This window comes from Dendropsophus ebraccatus, chromosome 1 (assembly GCF_027789765.1).
Source record: "Dendropsophus ebraccatus isolate aDenEbr1 chromosome 1, aDenEbr1.pat, whole genome shotgun sequence".
Classification (NCBI taxonomy): domain Eukaryota; kingdom Metazoa; phylum Chordata; class Amphibia; order Anura; family Hylidae; genus Dendropsophus; species Dendropsophus ebraccatus.
In genome coordinates, this window is record NC_091454.1 from 70,874,873 (window position 1) to 70,892,853 (window position 17,981).

Here is a 17,981-nt window from a genome sequence, read left to right on the forward strand (position 1 = left end):
TGCTTAGGGTTACAATGCTTCCCAATGAGCTCCCCGGCCCCTCACTGACTACACGGCGCCACAATACTCGGGTCACACACATAACCGAGCCGTCCATGCAGCCTGTGCGCACAGGTCAGAGCACCACAACCCGGCATGATAACGTGTGAGGAGACGGCCTCCCCTACATACATGGTACCGCCATGAGGAGAGCGGCACCGGGCTCGGAGCCGCGCAGGCCTACGCTGCTCACGCCCCCCCTCAACACCACTAAGTCACGCTCCATAGCTACCTGCATCCTTGCCCACCGGCAGATCCATAGCGTCACCGTTTCCAAAGTCGTCCGCCATTTTGCTGATAGTAACAACTGGTGAACCGCGCGCAGCACACACGGCGTCAAGAATGGTTGCACGCGTGCGGGAGCGGAAACGTCGCGAGATTCTCTCACACCGCCAACAGTCTCGCGAGATTGGAACCACTCCCCCAGGTTGTCCGTTGTAGTAAAACGAAACTTTATTGGCAAGAACAAGTGGGGGACGTTCTAAGTCAAGGGTCACTGCAGTAAAGTCGTCAGTACGTCACACACGTCTCCTATTGGTAGCCAGCTCCGGCTGTACGTCACTGACTTCCTTTATATAGCGCTCATACCAAGTGCACATCACAGTGGCGATATAATAAACTGCTCACTTACTAGTAATGAAAGCTTAGCGCTGATTGGTTTCCAAGGGCAACAGAGAATTTTCCATATTTTTTGTTTTGTTGAACATTGTGCATACTATATCTGCATTCTATATGCCCTGTTCTGTTCTGTGCCTGTTCCAGTGTAAGGTGCAGTAAATCCAGGGGCTGGTGGAAGCGAACCGCATCCACAGCGGATTTCACACTGAAAGGGTGCGTGCACACTGAGCAATTCTCGCGGAATTCCGCCCGAATTCCGCCATAAAAAGCGGGCGGAATCCGCGTGGAATTCCGCCCGTGTAAATGCAACATTGCTCCTTCCATAGAGAACAATGGGATTTCCGACTGCCCGTGCACACAGAGTAAATTTCCGTCCGGAATTCCGCGCGGAATCCGCATTCCGCACAAAGAATGTACATGTCAATTCTTTGGGCGGATTCCGCTAGAGGAATCCTATAGAAGTCAATGGGGTTTGAATTCTGCTGGTAATTCCGCTTGCATTCCGCTTGATTTCCGTGCGGATTCCGCTCAAATTCCGCCCGAATTCCGCTCAAGTTCTGCCAGAGCAGAATAGGCGAGGAATTTCAAGCAGAAGTCTTTCAGCTACAATTCCTCGAGAATTGCTAAGTGTGCAAGGGCCCAAAGTTCGCAGCAAAATCCGCTGCTTGTTAGTTTCTATGAAAATACGGACTGGCAATGGGATTGACATCCCCCTGTAAGTGACAGCCCTGTTAACTCCCCGCTGGCCGGAGCATACTGTACCTGCTCCACTCTGCGGCTTGTTTTGGGGGTTCCCGCTCAGCCAGTCAGTGCGCTGCCCCGCCACAGCCACTGATTGGCTGAGCAGGCAGTCCAGACGCTGAGAGCCAATGAAGCAAGCAATAGCGATAACAAGACGACCGTAAGAACGATCATCGCTCCGTGTAAATGGGTGAACGATTTCGGGTTGTTCGCAATAGCGGTCATGACGTCACCAAATTTTTGAGAATTTGAAGTCTCCATGATCTACTAAATTAAGGGAAATAGCAGTAAATGTGCATTTCCCATAATTAATGTACATTACAAATTTGTCTAACTTTCCATAACTAATAACATATTAAAAAATGCTTTTGGCCGGAGTTGTCCTTTAACTTTATTATTTTTATGTGTTTTATGAATAAAATGGGGTGATTTTCACTTTTATTGGGGGAGGGGCTTTGGGGCATTTTGTAAAACATGTATTTATTTATTTATTTTCACTTTTATAGTCCCCTTAGGGAACTATAACATACACACATTAGATAGCAGATATTGATCTCTGCTATGCCATAACATAGCAGGGATCAGTGTTATCTGAGATCTTCTGATACAGCCTGCCTGTGGCAGACGGAATCAGAAGACAAAACAGAAGACTGTGCCGAGGTAAGCTGTATACCTCCGGCACTCAGGTATTGCGATCGGGACCCCCGCAGCGTGTCTAAGTCGCTAAGTGTCTGGAGATACTCGTCACTGCTACTTAAAGGGGTACTCCAGCGGGGGGACATTTTCTTCCTGGGCTGAGGGAGCAGGTGGCTGAGGGAAACGACGTCCACTCACCTCCCCGGTTCCAGCGGCGGGTCCCGCATCGCGGCCCTCTGGTCCCCGGCCGCTTCCTGGTGTCTGACGCGGGCCCGAGACGTGACATCTCAGGTCCACTCAGTCAGTCAGTGACGGGGGATCCACGGGATCCGTTTCAAGTCTGCTCAGATCCCGGCTCTGTCACTGACGTATCGTCTCGGACCTGCGTCAGACACCAAGAAGCGGCCGGGGACCGGAGCACCGCAATGCTCGTAGTAGTGGACGTAGTTTCCCTCAGCCACCTCCTCCCCGGTCCCAGGAAAAAAATCCCCCCCCCCCCGCTGGAGTTCCCCTTTAAACGCCACAATCGTGGTAGCCCGCCATTGAGGGTGAGGGCCTGGCTTCAGATAGCTTTAGAAGACAATAAAGACAAGATTTTAATGGGTGAGTGCGCCCCCTATATATTCTTTTTCCATATGTTATATAGATTTGTAATTTACTTCAATTTAAAAAATCCCAAGTCTTTATTGTTTATTTTCAGTCTGACACAGTGCTCTCTGCTGACATCTCTGGCCAAGACAGGAACTGTCCAGAGTAGGAGAGGTTTCGTATAGGGATTCCCATAGAAAACTGAGACAGAGTTCCTGTCTCGGCCAGAGATTTCAGCAGAGAGCACTGTGTCAGACTGAAAAGAAACAACATTTCCTGCACCACATACAGCAGCTGATAAGTATGGGAAGACTTGAGATTTTTTAAATAGAAGTAAATTACAAATCTATATAACTTTCTGACACCAGTTGATTCGAAAGAAAAAGATTTTCGCTGGTCAACTTTCAACTTAATTTTCTCCGGTATAAAGCTGCTACTGCAGCCATGGGTGATACGTGCCGCAAGCTGCACAGGAGCTTTATACAGTGCTGCAGAAAACCAAATTAGCCCAATTGGGCTGACTGGTTCCCTTTAAAATCTTGGAAAAACTTCAATAAATATGGCCAGCGGCCAGATGTTAGCTGAAAATCAATGGAAGTTTATGATTTGCCTGACACAAATTGTGTTGTTGTTTTTTTTTTTTTTTGGGTGGTGTTTTTCTTTCGTCTCTGGCGTTTTTGAGGCTCTGTAGCACTTTTTTTTTTTCAAAATGCAGCATGGGTTTGGCTTTCTTTTTGCAAACTGTGGCTTTTTTTCTCCCATTCTGTGCTTATGGCATTTTTCCTGGCATTTTTGTTGCCTTTTGGTCCAGAAACTATGTCATGTGATAGCAGAGGAATATGAAGTTCAGCCATCTTGGTGTGCACAACAACACCTAAGCCACAAAAAAGATAAGTGTCTCATAAAGTAAAAAAAACACTAAACACTAACACTAAAAACATGCACATTGACGTTTTTTTCCCTGGTGTTTTTTTGGAGGGCAAAAAATTGCTACAAAAAAAAAAGTAGGAGGCCACCATAGTGTAATGTTTTGCACAGAGACTATGGTAGTTGTATTAGATGAAACAAGTTATTTTATTAAAGAATGACACAATAATTAGCCAGTGAGATACATTTAAAGGGGTACTCCGGCAGGGGGGTTTTCCGATCTGGCCAGGGAGGAGGTGTCTGACGGTGACGACGTCCACTCACCTCCCCAAGTCCGCTCAGCCAGTCAGTAAGGGAGGTGGGATCCCGCCTCCGTCATTAACTGGCTAAGCGGACTTGAAACGTCACGTCTCAAGCCCGCGTCAGAGACCAGGAAGCGGCCGGGCAGCGGGGACCGGAGCGCCGCGATACGGGACCCGCTGCTGGAACTGGGGAGGTGAGTGGACGTTGTTGCCGTCAGCCACCTCCTCCTCGGCCAGATCGAAAAAAAAGCCCCCCCTCCGGAGTACCCCTTTAAAAGCAGGCAATAAAAGGTTATGCCTTAATACTGGTCCGGATGGCTCCATCTACTATGCCACAGCAATCCATGAGCAAGCATTTTGGATTTTCTGACATCACATGTACAGTACTGATGTACACTTTCCTTGCTCCCTCTCTCGGTAGCTTTCTACATTAGTATATAGGCTATGTGTTACTGATAGATGTACTGTGGGTATGACCGTTGGTTATAAATAATATATTGAGTAAATGTGGAGGCCCTCTTTCATTTTCTTGCTTTTATATATGTTAAACTGTTATTCTTTAAAGTGAATGTACCACTAGGTACATCGCTTTTTTGTTTTCTTCATGAACAGACCGGTGCCGCGTTCCTTTTTTTGAACGGCGGCCAGGTTCCTGTGCACGGCGCAGTCTATTACCGAGCACCGGTCCGGCATAAAGCACTGGAATCAATGCTCGTAATAGACCAACGCTGTGCATGGAAACCAGGCCACGGTTCAAAGAAGGGCCACAGCACTGGCATCCCCGTGGCGGTCTATTCATGTAAAAACAAAAAAGTGATGCACCTAGTGGTACATTCGCTTTAAAGGATTATCCTGTCAGCATAAGGCTTTTGATATTTGGCTCTGTGTGCTGTTCACATAAGAAAGAAACCATACTCACCTGCCCTCATCTTGACAGGCTTATCTTTTGGCTATAGTTACACTGCATTTTTTTCCCTCAGAGAAACCTGTACGCTGTGCAATATGTGGCAGCATTTCTGAGGGTTATCATGTTTTTTGACAATTTGGCCAATTTTAATTGTTAATGGGGCTAATCGGCGTCCTGCCTTTGACATGCATTCCTGAGGAATAGATTCTGGACACGCATGACCTATAAGGCAGCACATAATAGGAGGCTGCCCTAAGAATTCCTGCATGTAGTTTGCAGAGATAGCCTAATGCGAAGTTTACACGAGACGATTATTGGCCCGATCGTACGATTAACAAATTCGAAGTAACAATTTTTTTTTTAATAACGATCAGTGTTTAGACGGTACGATATATCGTACGGAAAAATTGTTTTGCGATCGCGCGCCCGCAGACCCCCCCCCCCCGCTCAACCGCAGCCCCCTGCGCCGCCCCGATCGCCACCTCCGACGCTCCGATCGCCCCCCGGCCGCCGCTCTGATTGCCCCCGCCGCCGCCAATCAATGCGCTGAAGAGGGGAGCCGGGGATGTCGGAAGACCTGCTGCGAACGTATGCTCTTGGCCGCGGCGGTGGGGGCGATTGGAGCGGCGGCGGATGGGGGTGGCGATCAGAGCGGCGGAGGTGGCGATCGGAGCGGCGGGGGGGGGGGGGAGCGATCGGAGCGGCGGGGGTGGCGATCAGAGCGGCGGGGGTGGCGATCGAGCCGGCGCAGGGGGCTGCGGATGAGCGGGGGGCCTGGCTGCGAGCGGGGGTCGGGCGGCGGGCAGGGCTGTGGGCGGCCAGACTATCGCGCGATGACTGTTTACATGGAACGATCGGCGAATTTTTTGCGAACTACGAACGACGATTTATGAACATGCTAAGAGATCAAAATGAACGATTTTTCGATCGTTCGCCGTCTTTACACGTACGATTATCGTTCGAATTCTATCGTTATCGCGAAAATTTGCCCGATAATCACTCTGTGTAAACGTAGCATAAGGCTGCTTTTACACAGACAGATTTATCTGACAGATCTTTGAAGCCAAAGCCAGGAACAGACTATAAACAGGGAACAGGTCATAAAGGAAAGACTGAGATTCCTCCTCTTTTTAACCCTTTGAGGACCAGGCCCAAAATGACCCAGTGGACCGCGCAAATTTTGATCTTAGTGTTTCCGTTTTTCCCTCCTCCCCTTCTAAGAGCTCTAGCATTTTCAGTTTTTTATCTACAGGCCATGTAAGGGCTTATTTGTTACAGGAATAGTTGTACTTTGTAATGGCGTCATTCCAAATATATTATTTATGAAGATATAAATTGGTGAAATCGCAAAAAAGAATGCAATATGGTAACGTTTGGGGGTTCCTGTGTCTACGTAATGCGCTTTTACCATACGTAATATGGTAAAAGCGACATGATACTATTACTCTATAGGTCAGCCCGAACACAACCATATGCAGGTTACACAGATTCTCTAATGTTATATATTTTTTTTAAATGAAATCCTTTTTTTTGGCAATTAAATATAAATAAAATGGGCCTATTGTGACACTTATAACGGTTTTATTTTTTCACCTACGGGGCTGTATGGGGTGTCATTTTTCCCGCCATGATCTCTAGTTTTTATTAATACCATATTTGTGAAGATCGGACGTTTTGATCACTTTTTATAAAAATTTTTTTATATATAATGTAACATAAAATCGGTAATCCGCGCACTTTTTTCCCTCTTTTCGTGTACGCCGTTTACCGATCACAATGACACTTGTTATATTTTAATAGATCGGACAATTACGCACGCTACGGTATATTATATGTTTATTTGTTTATTTATTTTTATATGTTTTATTTATATAATGGGAAAGGGGGGTGATTTAGACTTTTATTGGGGGAGGGGTTTTGGGGTAGTGTGTTAGTGTTTTTAACTTTTTTTTTTTTACACATTTGAAGTCCCTTTGGGGGACTTGTACATACATTAGTTTGATTTCTACACTGATGAATGCTATGCCATAGGCATAGCATTGATCAGTGTTATCGGCGATCTGCTCATTGAGCCTGCCTGTGCAGGCTCAGTGTAGCAGATCGCCGATCGGACCGCACGGAGGCAGGTGAGAGACCTCCGGCGGCCCGTTTTACCGATCGGGACCCCCGCAGTCACACTGCGGGGGTCCCGATCGGTAAGTGACAGGGGACTCCCCCTGTCACTTACACTTAAACGCCGCGATCGCGGCGTTTAAGGAATTAATGACACACGGCAGCGCAATCGCTGCAGCGTGTCATTACCGGTGAGGTCCCGGCTGCTGCTTGCAGCCGGCCCCCACCTCCTATGATGCGCGCTCCGCTCCGGAGCGCGCTTCATAGCGGGAGAAACACCTAGGGCGTACAGTTACGCCCTAGGTCGTCTGGGGACAGACTTCCATGGCGTAACTATACGCCCTGGGTCGTCTAGGGGTTAAATCCATTCCTGGCTTTTGCTTAACATCTGTCAGATGAATCTGTCTGTGTAAACGCACCATTACTTTGAGAAACATTTGGCTTTTGATTTGCAACACTTGTCCATCAAGAAAGGTATAGTGAATTTGGCACCTTTTCCACCTGGTATTTGCAAGGGAAATATAGATATATTTAAAGCTCCCCCAGCAGAACGGGGTTCTAGCAGCCCAGTTTTTTGAGGGTGTTGTACTTCTAAAGCTTTGTTTGCATCATGACTATGCCATCTGTCCGCAAACTGTCAAAGTGCTGATGCCGATGTGTGTGTGCATGGACTGGCACAAGCCCCATTGGCCTTGACTCTCCAAAATGCATACGTGTATTGCGATGAAGTGGAAAGCCCAGCACACTTATGGTGTGTTTACACAGTGAGATTTATCTGACAGATTTTTGAAGCCAAAGCTAGGAATGGATTTGAGGAGAGGAGAAATCTCAGTCTTTCCTTTATGCCCTGTTCTCTGTTTATAGTCTGGTCCTGGCTTTGGCTTCTAAAATCTGTCCGATAAATCTCTCTGTGTAAACACAGCATCAGCTTATGATGGACAAGTCTACGCAGCCCATGCCCGTGCAATGGCATCTTATTTTTACCTATGTGTATGTCCCACAGATGGCACAATTGTGAAACCAAGCGTGAATCCCCACAGAGCAGCACTACATTGTAGATAGCCATCCATGGCGTACATGCAGCCCGCCCTAGGACCTGTGCTTTTATTTGCTTCTCTTATGGTACTTTTACACGGAGCGATAATTCGCCCGATCGCACGATTAACGATTTTGAATGAACGTTTTTTTTTTTATAACGATCAGTTTTTAGACGGAACGATACATCGTACGGAAAATTCGCTATGCGATCGTTTTGCGATCATTTAAGCCTATCTCACACATAGGTGAAACCGTTGAAAGGGTACAAACACACACACCATATACGCAGCAGAGACGCAGCAAATACGCAGCAGGTTTGATGCTGTGTTCAGTTATTTAGATCTAATCTGCTGAGTACTTGTTGCGTATTTGCTGCATATGCAGCAGTAAATACGCTGCGTATACGGTGTGTGTGTTTATACCCAAAGACTGTTTACACTGAACGATCTGCGAATCTTTTGCGAACGATCAACGATGATTTGTGAACATGTTGAAAGATCAAAATGAACGATTTATCGCTTGTCGTTTGATAGTTCGCTGCGTCTACACGTACGATTATCGTTCGAATTCGATCGTTATCGTGCAAATTCGAACGATAAATCTTTTCATGTAAAAGGACCATAACACACATATGGAGGGGTGAACGGGGCCATTGAAATACATTAGTCCTATGTTCTGTCTGCAACTGCGAACAGCACTATGGACTTGTATATAAGGCCCGATTCACACATACTCTCTGGACCCTCAGCTATGGACAGCACTAGGCATGTGCATCCCTACAGCATTTGCATAGAGCCATTCATATAAATGGGTGATAGGTCGGGTTCCCAGCTCCCAGTGATGAGTGCAGCGCTAGGTGGCAGGGGTCTACATACACAACATACACTGATATAGCGGTACTAGTAGGAGATCTGCTCATTTGTGTATGAACGTATTATCATAGTTCAGTGCTAGCCTATGGGAATGGCCAGGATCACGGTAAGCTGCTGTGAGTATTGCGGAGACCCCACTACTGGTCTATTCTCCCCGGCCGCTGTTACCAGGTGACCTTGACAGCAGCTCGTCTCCTGCCAGCAGGGTCCATTGTGGACGGGGACAAGTGACTTTTACTAGTTACTACCTGCCCCCCCTTCCTCTGCGGCGCACTTGGTTTTGCCCGACCCTCCACGCGCGCCCCCGCGTCCTCTGTTGTTTCGCGGGAGCAGGAAGCGGTGGGCGCGTGACCCGGCTCCGGACCATCTGTAGTAATTCCTGGGGGTGCTCGGTTACCCGCCTTGCAGGAAGAACTGCCGGGTAACGTCACGTACTTTTTATCATTTATGTCCTTCCGGAGAGCGCCGCCGGGTGTATAACTAGCCGCAGAGGTGAGACTCATGGCAGCCGCTGCAGGATGCCCTAGTAATGCACGCAGCTTAGCCGCCCTGCTGTGCCCCGGGGAGCCTCCACGGACATGCTGGGACTTGTAGTTCAGTTGCAGGCTGCTCACTCTTGCAGCGCTCGCTCTTCGCTCTCAGGAAGTGCAAACTTTGTGGAGGAATCTGTAGTGTTGGTGCGTGCTGTGGTCAGTCAGGATGTACCACTACTTTCCAGAGGGGGACCAGCGTCGTCACAGCAGCACCTACATGGCTGCCATACACCTCCAGCAGTAGCCCCACCCTATAATACATAGTATATTGTTACCCATTCAGGACATCCCGTTATCAGACACAGCTGTCCCTGCTGATTAGTGCTGAGCACACCTGTTCTCTGAATCCTCAGCACGTGACTCCCGGGGGCTGCAGGGATGCTGCCCTAGTGCTGCCAGGGTAACATGGATACAGTCCTAGGTCTGCACAGCACTACTGCTCAGCGCCCATTGTAGGTACATCCATATCTGCCTAGTAGGCCTGCCCGAACCCCAGGTGAGCTGCTGAGTGGCTGACCTCTGGGACCTAGAGATGAGCAAACCTGGAGCATGCTGGAGTCCATCCAAACCCGAACGTTCGGCATTTGATTAGCTGGGGCTGCTGAACTTGGATAAAGCCCTAAGGTCGTCTGGAAAACATGGATACAGCCAATGACTATATCCATGTTTTCCACATAGCCTTAGGACTTTATCCAAGTTCAGCAGCCCCCGCTTATCAAATGCCGAAAGTTCAGGTTCGGATGGACTCATCTCTAGACCTTGCCATTATAACAACAGAGGTCCAGTGAAACAGCGGTCATTCCCTTTGGGCCTAACAAAGATGGCCAAGTACAACACTGGGCTATCTTCATCAGGCCAGGCTCATACAGTTGGAGTAACAACTTACATGTTTGACCGCTGCTTCATTCAGCCAGGCAGATGCAAGACCCCTGGTCTGGTGATCAATGGGAGTTCCCCACCAATCCTATGGATGGGTGATAAGTAGAGATGCGTGAAACTTGAGCATGTTTGAGTCTGTCCGAACCTGAGCATGCAACATTTGATTGCCGATGAATTAAGAAGTTGGATGCAGCCCTAGAGTCCTGGAAAATATGGATATGGCCTATGGCTGTATCCATGTTTTCCAGGCAACCTTTGGGCTGCATTCAACTTCTTCAGTCATCGGCAATCAAATGCTGCACACTCAGGTTCAGACAGACCCAAGCATGCTCGAGCTGCGATTATCTCTAGTAATAGGTGTTGCTGGTCTGGTGATCAATGGGAGTTCCCCACCAATCCTATGGATGGGTGATAAGTAGAGATGCGTGAAACTTGAGCATGTTTGAGTCTGTCCGAACCTGAGCATGCAACATTTGATTGCCGATGAATTAAGAAGTTGGATGCAGCCCTAGAGTCCTGGAAAACATGGATACGGCCTATGGCTGTATCCATGTTTTCCAGGCAACCTTTGGGCTGCATTCAACTTCTTCAGTCATCGGCAATCAAATGCTGCACACTCAGGTTCAGACAGACTCAAACATGCTCGAGCTGCGATTATGTCTAGTAATAGGTGTTGCTGTTAGAGCACGGAGACACTTGGTTCATATATCCATCAGTGCTTTCATAATAAAGAAAATGCTCTTAGGCTGCATTCCCACGTTCCGTGATCCTAACGGATCACGGAGGTGGAATGCATGTACCGGAGTCCTCCCGCGCTCGGACAGCATCTGTAATTAGATGCTGGGAGCGGGGGAGACTGTATTCATTAATGCGGCGCATCTATTTTATCATAGTCAGCCAAACATTCCCATTTACACAGGAATCTTTTACATTGGCTGATTATTGGCAAAAACGTTCCTACCAGGATCACGGAACGTGGGAATGCAGCCTTAAGGTGCCTTTACATTTAGCAGATCCCTGCCCTGTGCACTCAATGGCAGACAAACTTGCAGCAGGATGGACATCTCGCTGTGAGTTTGTCAGCAGCCAGCCCTGTTACCCGCCTCCCCTGCCGGAGCATATACATCACCTGGTCCCCACTCTGGCTTGCTTCGGGGCTCCCGGCGTCTTCACGTCCCGCTCAGCCAATCATTGCTCTGCGGCGGGGCAAGCCCCTGATATACTGTAAGCTGTAACACCTCCTTACACCCCCTCCCATCCCTGGACCTGCTTGAGACTCATCTTCCAGTTGACTATTAAAGGACAACTCCCATGAAAAACTTTTTCCCAGTTATTGAAGAACATTACAAAGTTATATAACTGTGTAATATGCTTCAATCACCTATCTGCCTCCCTTCCCTGTCTTTCCACCCCCCCACCAGGAAGTGTAAGAAACTCACACAGACCTAATTACTGTGGTCACCAGTTTCTTCTCTCAGCTTTGTCTTGTGACGATGAGTCATCAGCAGGAGGGCTGCTCTAGCTCCTGTTACACCAGCCTCCCCCTCCCCTGTCTTGTCAGGTGACTGCTTGCTCAGCTCCGTTTGGCTGAGCAACTGCAAGTCATGTCACGTGCTTATCTTCTCTCTGTTACTGACTCCCAGGCCCAGCACATAGGCAGCCCCCCCCCCTCCCCTCATACTCTCTCCTGCTGCTGAGTGGACTCTGTGAGTGAAGGAGTCCTGTCACTTGTTTATCTTCCCTCTGTGACAGACCCCCCTCTTATCTCTCCTGCTGCCCTGACCTGATTAGGGACGGCCATTGTGCAGATGTCACTTTGCTATGTACACTACATTGCAAAGTGAATGTACACTACATTGCAAAGTGAAAGTATGTGCGTGCAGCTTCAGTGCAGGGGCTGACAACCTGTGTGATTATACAGCAGCCTGATGGAAGAGAGAGAGAGAGAGAGGGGGGGGGGGGCATGTTTAGTGTATGATGGGAGTTGAAGTGAATTGAGGGGCAGGCACTTGCAACGTCACAGCAGCCAAAGTGCATCATGGGAAGCTGAAACCAGGAAGTAAGGGAGAAATGAAGACTGAGAATGAAGCTCAGGCTGTATGCAGACGGTGGGAAATTCAAACAGTAACAGCTCAGGAGGGATGATAAGTATATAAACTATGTTTCTGATTGTTTTTTTTTTTTTCTTAGCATGGGAGTTGTCGTTTAATCAAGCAGGGTTAGGGATTACTTGATTACTATATGGGTACAAACCCACTTGACGTATTTGCTGCATGAATCAGTCTTAAAAATAAGCAGGCAAAACGCAGGTTGGCTTTATACGATTGTTCTGCGTTAAAATACGCAATTGCGTATTGTTGAAGCGTGAAGCTTGTTGTTAGCAAAGCATCAGATGTTAACAACCTGTGCGAAAAACGCATGTAGCTTCACGCTTCAAAAATACGCAATTGCATATTTTAACGCAGAACAATTGTATAAAGCCAACCTGCGTTTTGCCTGCTTATTTTTAAGACTGATTCACGCAGCAAATACGTCAAGTGGGTTTGTACCCTAGATATGTTTACTGCTCTGGGCTGTTTGCATTCTGATCTGATTTCTAAAGACAGACTCTTCTACAGCATGTTTGTTTATAATGCACATGTTTGATTTTGCACTTTTCTGATTTACAGGTGTTGATGATGATGCACCATCGCAGAAAACAACGATTCTCCTCAGGAAGCTGTCAGCAACATGTGATTGATGAAGAGCAGTCTACATTAGAGCCTGCAATCAATGTCGATCCTGAGAATAGAACTGATAATAAAGGTTCATCAATTCTGATCTCTCATAGTGATAATGGGGTATGTACAGTGACAGTAGAGGAAAAAAACAAACAGCACTAATAAATAGTGTTTCAGTGGCCAGAATGGGTGTACCCTCCGCTGTGAGACCCTTTTAGATAGGTTGGAAGGGCTGCAGCATACGAGCACCAATCTGTGAGATCAGCGCTCATTTGCAGAGCATTTACAAATCTTAGTCATGCAGCTGAGCCACATAAACAAACGCTAGATCATTAATGCGGCGCATCTATTTTATCATAGTCAGCCAAACATTCCCATTTACACAGAAATATGTACAGCCGACTAGCAATGAGTATAGGCAGCACAAAAGATTGTATCAGCTAATGAATGAGATTTTTCTCTAATGGCTGATCACTCTTTTACATTGGCTGATTATTGGCAATAAGCGTTCCTACCAGCCGAAAATCGGCCCATGTAAAAGCACTTTTCGAGATATAGGAGTAGAAGGACCTAAAACTTTATGTGAGGATTAATGTACATGCTGTATGTAAAAGAACTTTGTAAAGTGCTGGGACCTGCACAGCCCCACTCCTGACAGAAAGTTATCAGTAGATTATACTGTACATCAGTAGAGTATACAGAGCTGATTTTATATCTGCTGTTTTTGTCTTTCTGTGTTCTTGCATTTCTTTGCTTATAAGCCCACTTATATACTTCAGCTAAGTAGTCCTCTCTATGCATCAGCATGCCCAGTTTGTAGGCTTAAAATGGTGAGATACAAAGGAGTAGAAAGCTACAAATTACAGATTTGCAATCAGCATCCTTTATCCTGCTTACAGATGACTTTAGTTTAGGGTTTTGAGGAGGGTGGGTTGGAGGTGACAGAGTCCCTTTAAGAGAAACAACCACTTTGAGGCAATAATAAACAAACCGGCACAAAATGATTGTGGCTTACAATGACAGATTATAGCACGCTGTATGAGTTACCTTATCTTGCTTCTGTAGTCAGATAGGATTTCTTACACCCGATTTCTGTTACAAAGTGAAGTGCACTAAGAAATATTCCAATTAATTTGCAGCATTTGTGTTTTGCATGGCTGAGCAGATGTTCATCACAATACGATCGCATTACATTCCTACTATGTCATCTTTCATCTGACTCTACTCCAGAAGGATTTATGTGCTTCCCAAATTATCAATGAGATTGTTTAACACCTTGTTTTTGCATTCAAAATGAAAGGTGTTAGACTACGCTTTTTAATATAACAAAAAAAATTAAAATAAATTGTCATTCTAGCGCATCCCCATCTGTTAACAAGAAGGTTTAATGCTTAATTAACTCCATGGAAAGCTGACAGGATGTGAAAAGACGGGAAATAATTTCATTATCATTCTCTTCCAAGTCTAGCAATATACACTCAGCAAAGGGAATACATGGTTTATATTTGTTCTTACTAAAGTAAAAGGAAGTGTTTTAGTTTTACACAGGATCAGGGTTGTGGATGGCATCTCTGAGGTCCTGTTGGAAGTCTGTGTTAGAGAGAACTAGTTATAGTAGTGGGACAGTGCCAGAATGTTCTTCATCAGGAGTGGTACATAAGCAGTGTCGCGCTGGGCTATCTGGGGCCCACCAGAGGAAATGATCCTGGGGGTCCACCAATGAAGAACCAGTGAGACACGACATGTCCGTCAATGTTAGTGCAGGTTTTAAAGCTGGGGGCCCACCGGAGGATCCTCCAGTCCTCTGGTGGTCCAGTCCGACACTGTACATAAGAGCTGGTGATTGGGTGTCACCACGGTGTCTTTTACAGACAAAGAAATACTTAAATGACAACTCGTTGACCACTCGTTAAAGAAATGAAACTTAACATTTATTAGGTATCACATAAGAACTTGTGCAGTGAATGGACATACATAAAGTTGTATAGCCCTGACTTGTAGAGCTAGTAGGGCTATATAGGTAGTCAGGACTAAGCCCCATGTAATCCCTGCCTACAGCCTGGTACTGGCGTGCCCTTGGCCAATACTCCCACCACACAAAAGTTTTCCCACTTGTCGGCTGATCGATGAAACTTTGGCTGAATAAGCATTTCTAGGAGCGCTCGTTGCCCATGTAAAAGGCCCTTACTCAGTGTTCCTGCTGTTTGAACAACGGTAAAGTGTTTATTGATCTCCAGTTCTTGGTCACCTCTCGACAAAAGGAAACATTCATTTAAAGGGGTTGTCCGGCGCTAAAAAATTATTCACAGAATAACACACATTACAAAGTTATACAACTTTGTAATGTATGTTATGTCTGTGAATGGCCCCCTTCCCGGTGTCCCACCACCCCCACCCGTGTACCCAGAAGTGTGGTGCGCTATACTCACATGTCACGTGCAGACCACCAAGATCCGCCGGCCGCCCGAAGAAGACGTCACTGCTGAGGATCGGAGACCGTGGTCGGCACGTGACAGGTATGTATAGCGCACCACACTTCCGGGTACACAGGTGGGGGTGGTGGGACACGGGGAAGGGGGCCATTCACAGACATAACATACATTACAAAGTTGTATAACTTTGTAATGTGTGTTATTCTGTGAATAATTTTTTAGCGCCGGACCTGTTGCTGGTAGAAACAGGCCATCACTTTTGCGAAGTGGACGTTTATTGTGTATCAAAACGGACACAGCAATGATGGGCAACTGGTGAGGTGAATATATGATGTTTAGAAAAGACATAATGATGTGGGTCCTGTCGCTTAGGTGCTTACTGCTCTGTCATATGTTGTGTTGTTTCTGCTCTTAGTGTGAATGGATTTTCTGGGAAGGAGAAGAAAAAAACCTCTAAAGAAAATACCAAAATATACAATATACTCTCCCTCTTGTTTGTGATCCAACGAGGATATTTATGACATAATTGTAACCTTTATAAATACAAGGGTAACAAAACAATGTCTTCACACCACGAGTGGATCATCCGAGATACAGATACGTTGGTACCCTGTCAAAATTGGAAGTCGACGTATCTGTGCACATACCCCATGGCCCGAATGCAGTCAGCTAGTGGCTATGTTCTAGTCATCTGCCAAATATACACAAGTTTTCACACAGACTCAAAAGTTGCAAACCATGTTTTTGAGGTCAGACCACTGCTTTTAGAGTGAAGTGCTAGTGGGTAACCTAGACAACAAGCTGTCAACAGAGGTGGGGGGAGTAGAATATCAGGAAAAAGAGGCAAGTTTGCAAAATTAAAGTATTTGCAAAAACAAGTGTTATAGGCCTATGTTAGTTGAGATAGAAATACCCCTTTAAAATAACTAGATGGTGTGTCTTTTTTTAATTAAATGCAATGCAAAAACAGCACCACCCCTGTCCTTGTGTGTGGTATTACAATTCAGCTCCATTCACTTAAATCGATCACAGCTGCAAAATCACACACAAAATGAGGACAAGAAAGGTGCTGTTCCTGGAAGAAAGCAGACATGTTTTTTTTTAAGCCTAAATAACCTCTTTAACCCCTTAACGACGCGGGCGTATATTTACGCCCTGCGGTCGGTAAGGACGTTCAGAGCGGGGCCGCGCTCTGAACCGCGCGGCGGCCGCGCTCTGAACCGCGCTCTGAACCGCGGCGGTCCCGGGTGCCGCTTGTAGCCCGGGACCGCAGGTATTAGTCCCGCAGGTATTAGCGGTCCGATCGCCGTGCCCGCTAATACAGTAATCGGATGCAGCTGTCAAAGTTGACAGCTGCATCCCTGGTGTCTAGTGGGGAGATCGCTCCTCCGGGACGTTGTCCCGGAGGAGCGATCTCCGTTTCTGAAGCCGGCCGGGGACCGCTCCAAGATGGCGCCGTCCCCGACTCGGCACTCGTTTACTTCCGGCTGCAGCACCCCGAAGTAAATGAGTGCCTATCTCATGGATCTCTGCAGCATATCTATACTGCAGAGATCTCTATGAGAGATCAGTGCACTTATACTAGAAGTCCCCCAGGGGGGCTTCTAGTACAAGTGTAAAAGTAAAAAAAAAAGTGTTGTTATGAATAAAAAGCCCCCTCCCCTAATAAAAGTCAGAATCACCCCCCTTTTCCCAGGTTATTAATAAAAGTAAATAAATAAACAAACATGTTTGGTATCGCCGCGTGCGTAACCGCCCGAACTATTAATTAATTACATTCCTGATCTCGCACGGAAAACTGCGTAAGCGCAAAAAAATCCCAAACTGCAAAATTGCGCATTTTTGGTCGCATCAAATCCAGAAAAATGTTAATAAAAAGTGATCAAAAAGTCGTATATGCGCAATCAAGGTACCGATAGAAAGAACATGTCATGGCGCAAAAAATTACACCTGACACAGCCCCATAGACCAAAGGATAAAAGCGCTATAAGCCTGGGAATGGAGCGATTTTAAGGATTGTATATTTGTAAACAATGGTTTTAATTTTTTACAGGCCATCAGATACTAGAAAAGTTATACATGTTATATATCGTTTTAATCGTAACGACTTGTGGAACATATATAACAAGTCAGTTTTACCCTAGGGCGAACGGCGTAAAAACACATATCCACTAAAAACACAAAATGTGTTGTTTTTTTTTCAATTTCACCACACATTGATTTTTTTCCTGCTTTTGCAGTGTATTTTATGCAAAAATTCAGCCTGTCATTACAAAGTACAATTAGTGGCGCAAAAAATAAGCGCTCATGTGGGTTTCTAGGTGAAAAAATGCAACTGCTATGGCCTTTTATGCACAAGGAGGAAAAAACGAAAACGCAAAAATCAAAATTGCCCCGGTCCTTAAGGGGTTAAAAACGTTTGAATAGGCAGCCATCTGATTCATCAAGTTGCGCTGATCACCATGACAGGTCAGCCATAGTATTGTAGAGGAGGCAAGCTTGGGCGCTGTCATTGGGTGACAACGATAAGGTAGTTTGATCAAGGAACTACTGTCTTGGGATGTACGGTACAGTGGCAGCAGGTTATACTATGGTTGCTTACTATAATATGATACACATAAGTGTTCCCTTTTTTTGCACATGTTGGTAAATGCACCATTTTATTTTCCACTGCAGACACTTTATTCACAAGTATGA

The 17,981-nt window shown here is 46.3% G+C and overlaps 2 protein-coding genes across 12 annotated transcripts in view; one reads left to right on the top strand and one right to left on the bottom strand.

Moving 5' to 3' along the window:
- The window catches only part of ZNF346 (zinc finger protein 346), a 30,477-nt gene extending 21,139 nt beyond the window's left edge, over positions 1-9,338 (bottom strand). Inside the window, exon 1 of one of the 4 annotated variants that reach the window (XM_069972673.1) lies at positions 9,156-9,338. In XM_069972673.1, coding sequence (XP_069828774.1) covers positions 9,156-9,165 — 10 coding nt within the window. In that variant the 5' untranslated portion in view covers positions 9,166-9,338. Of the gene's footprint in view, positions 1-171; positions 200-271; positions 438-9,155 lie in introns of those variants that run through there. The other 3 variants (XM_069972660.1, XM_069972651.1, XM_069972665.1) reach the window with 3 other exon arrangements.
- UIMC1 (ubiquitin interaction motif containing 1) overlaps positions 9,038-17,981 on the top strand; it is an 81,266-nt gene continuing 72,322 nt past the window's right edge. For 3 of the 8 annotated variants that reach the window (XM_069972584.1, XM_069972623.1, XM_069972640.1), the window contains exons 1-2: positions 9,038-9,212; positions 12,802-12,972. In XM_069972584.1, the coding sequence (XP_069828685.1) occupies positions 12,808-12,972 (165 nt within the window). In that variant the 5' untranslated portion in view covers positions 9,038-9,212; positions 12,802-12,807. Of the gene's footprint in view, positions 9,213-9,611; positions 9,750-12,801; positions 12,973-17,981 lie in introns of those variants that run through there. The other 5 variants (XM_069972593.1, XM_069972607.1, XM_069972599.1 and 2 more) reach the window with 5 other exon arrangements.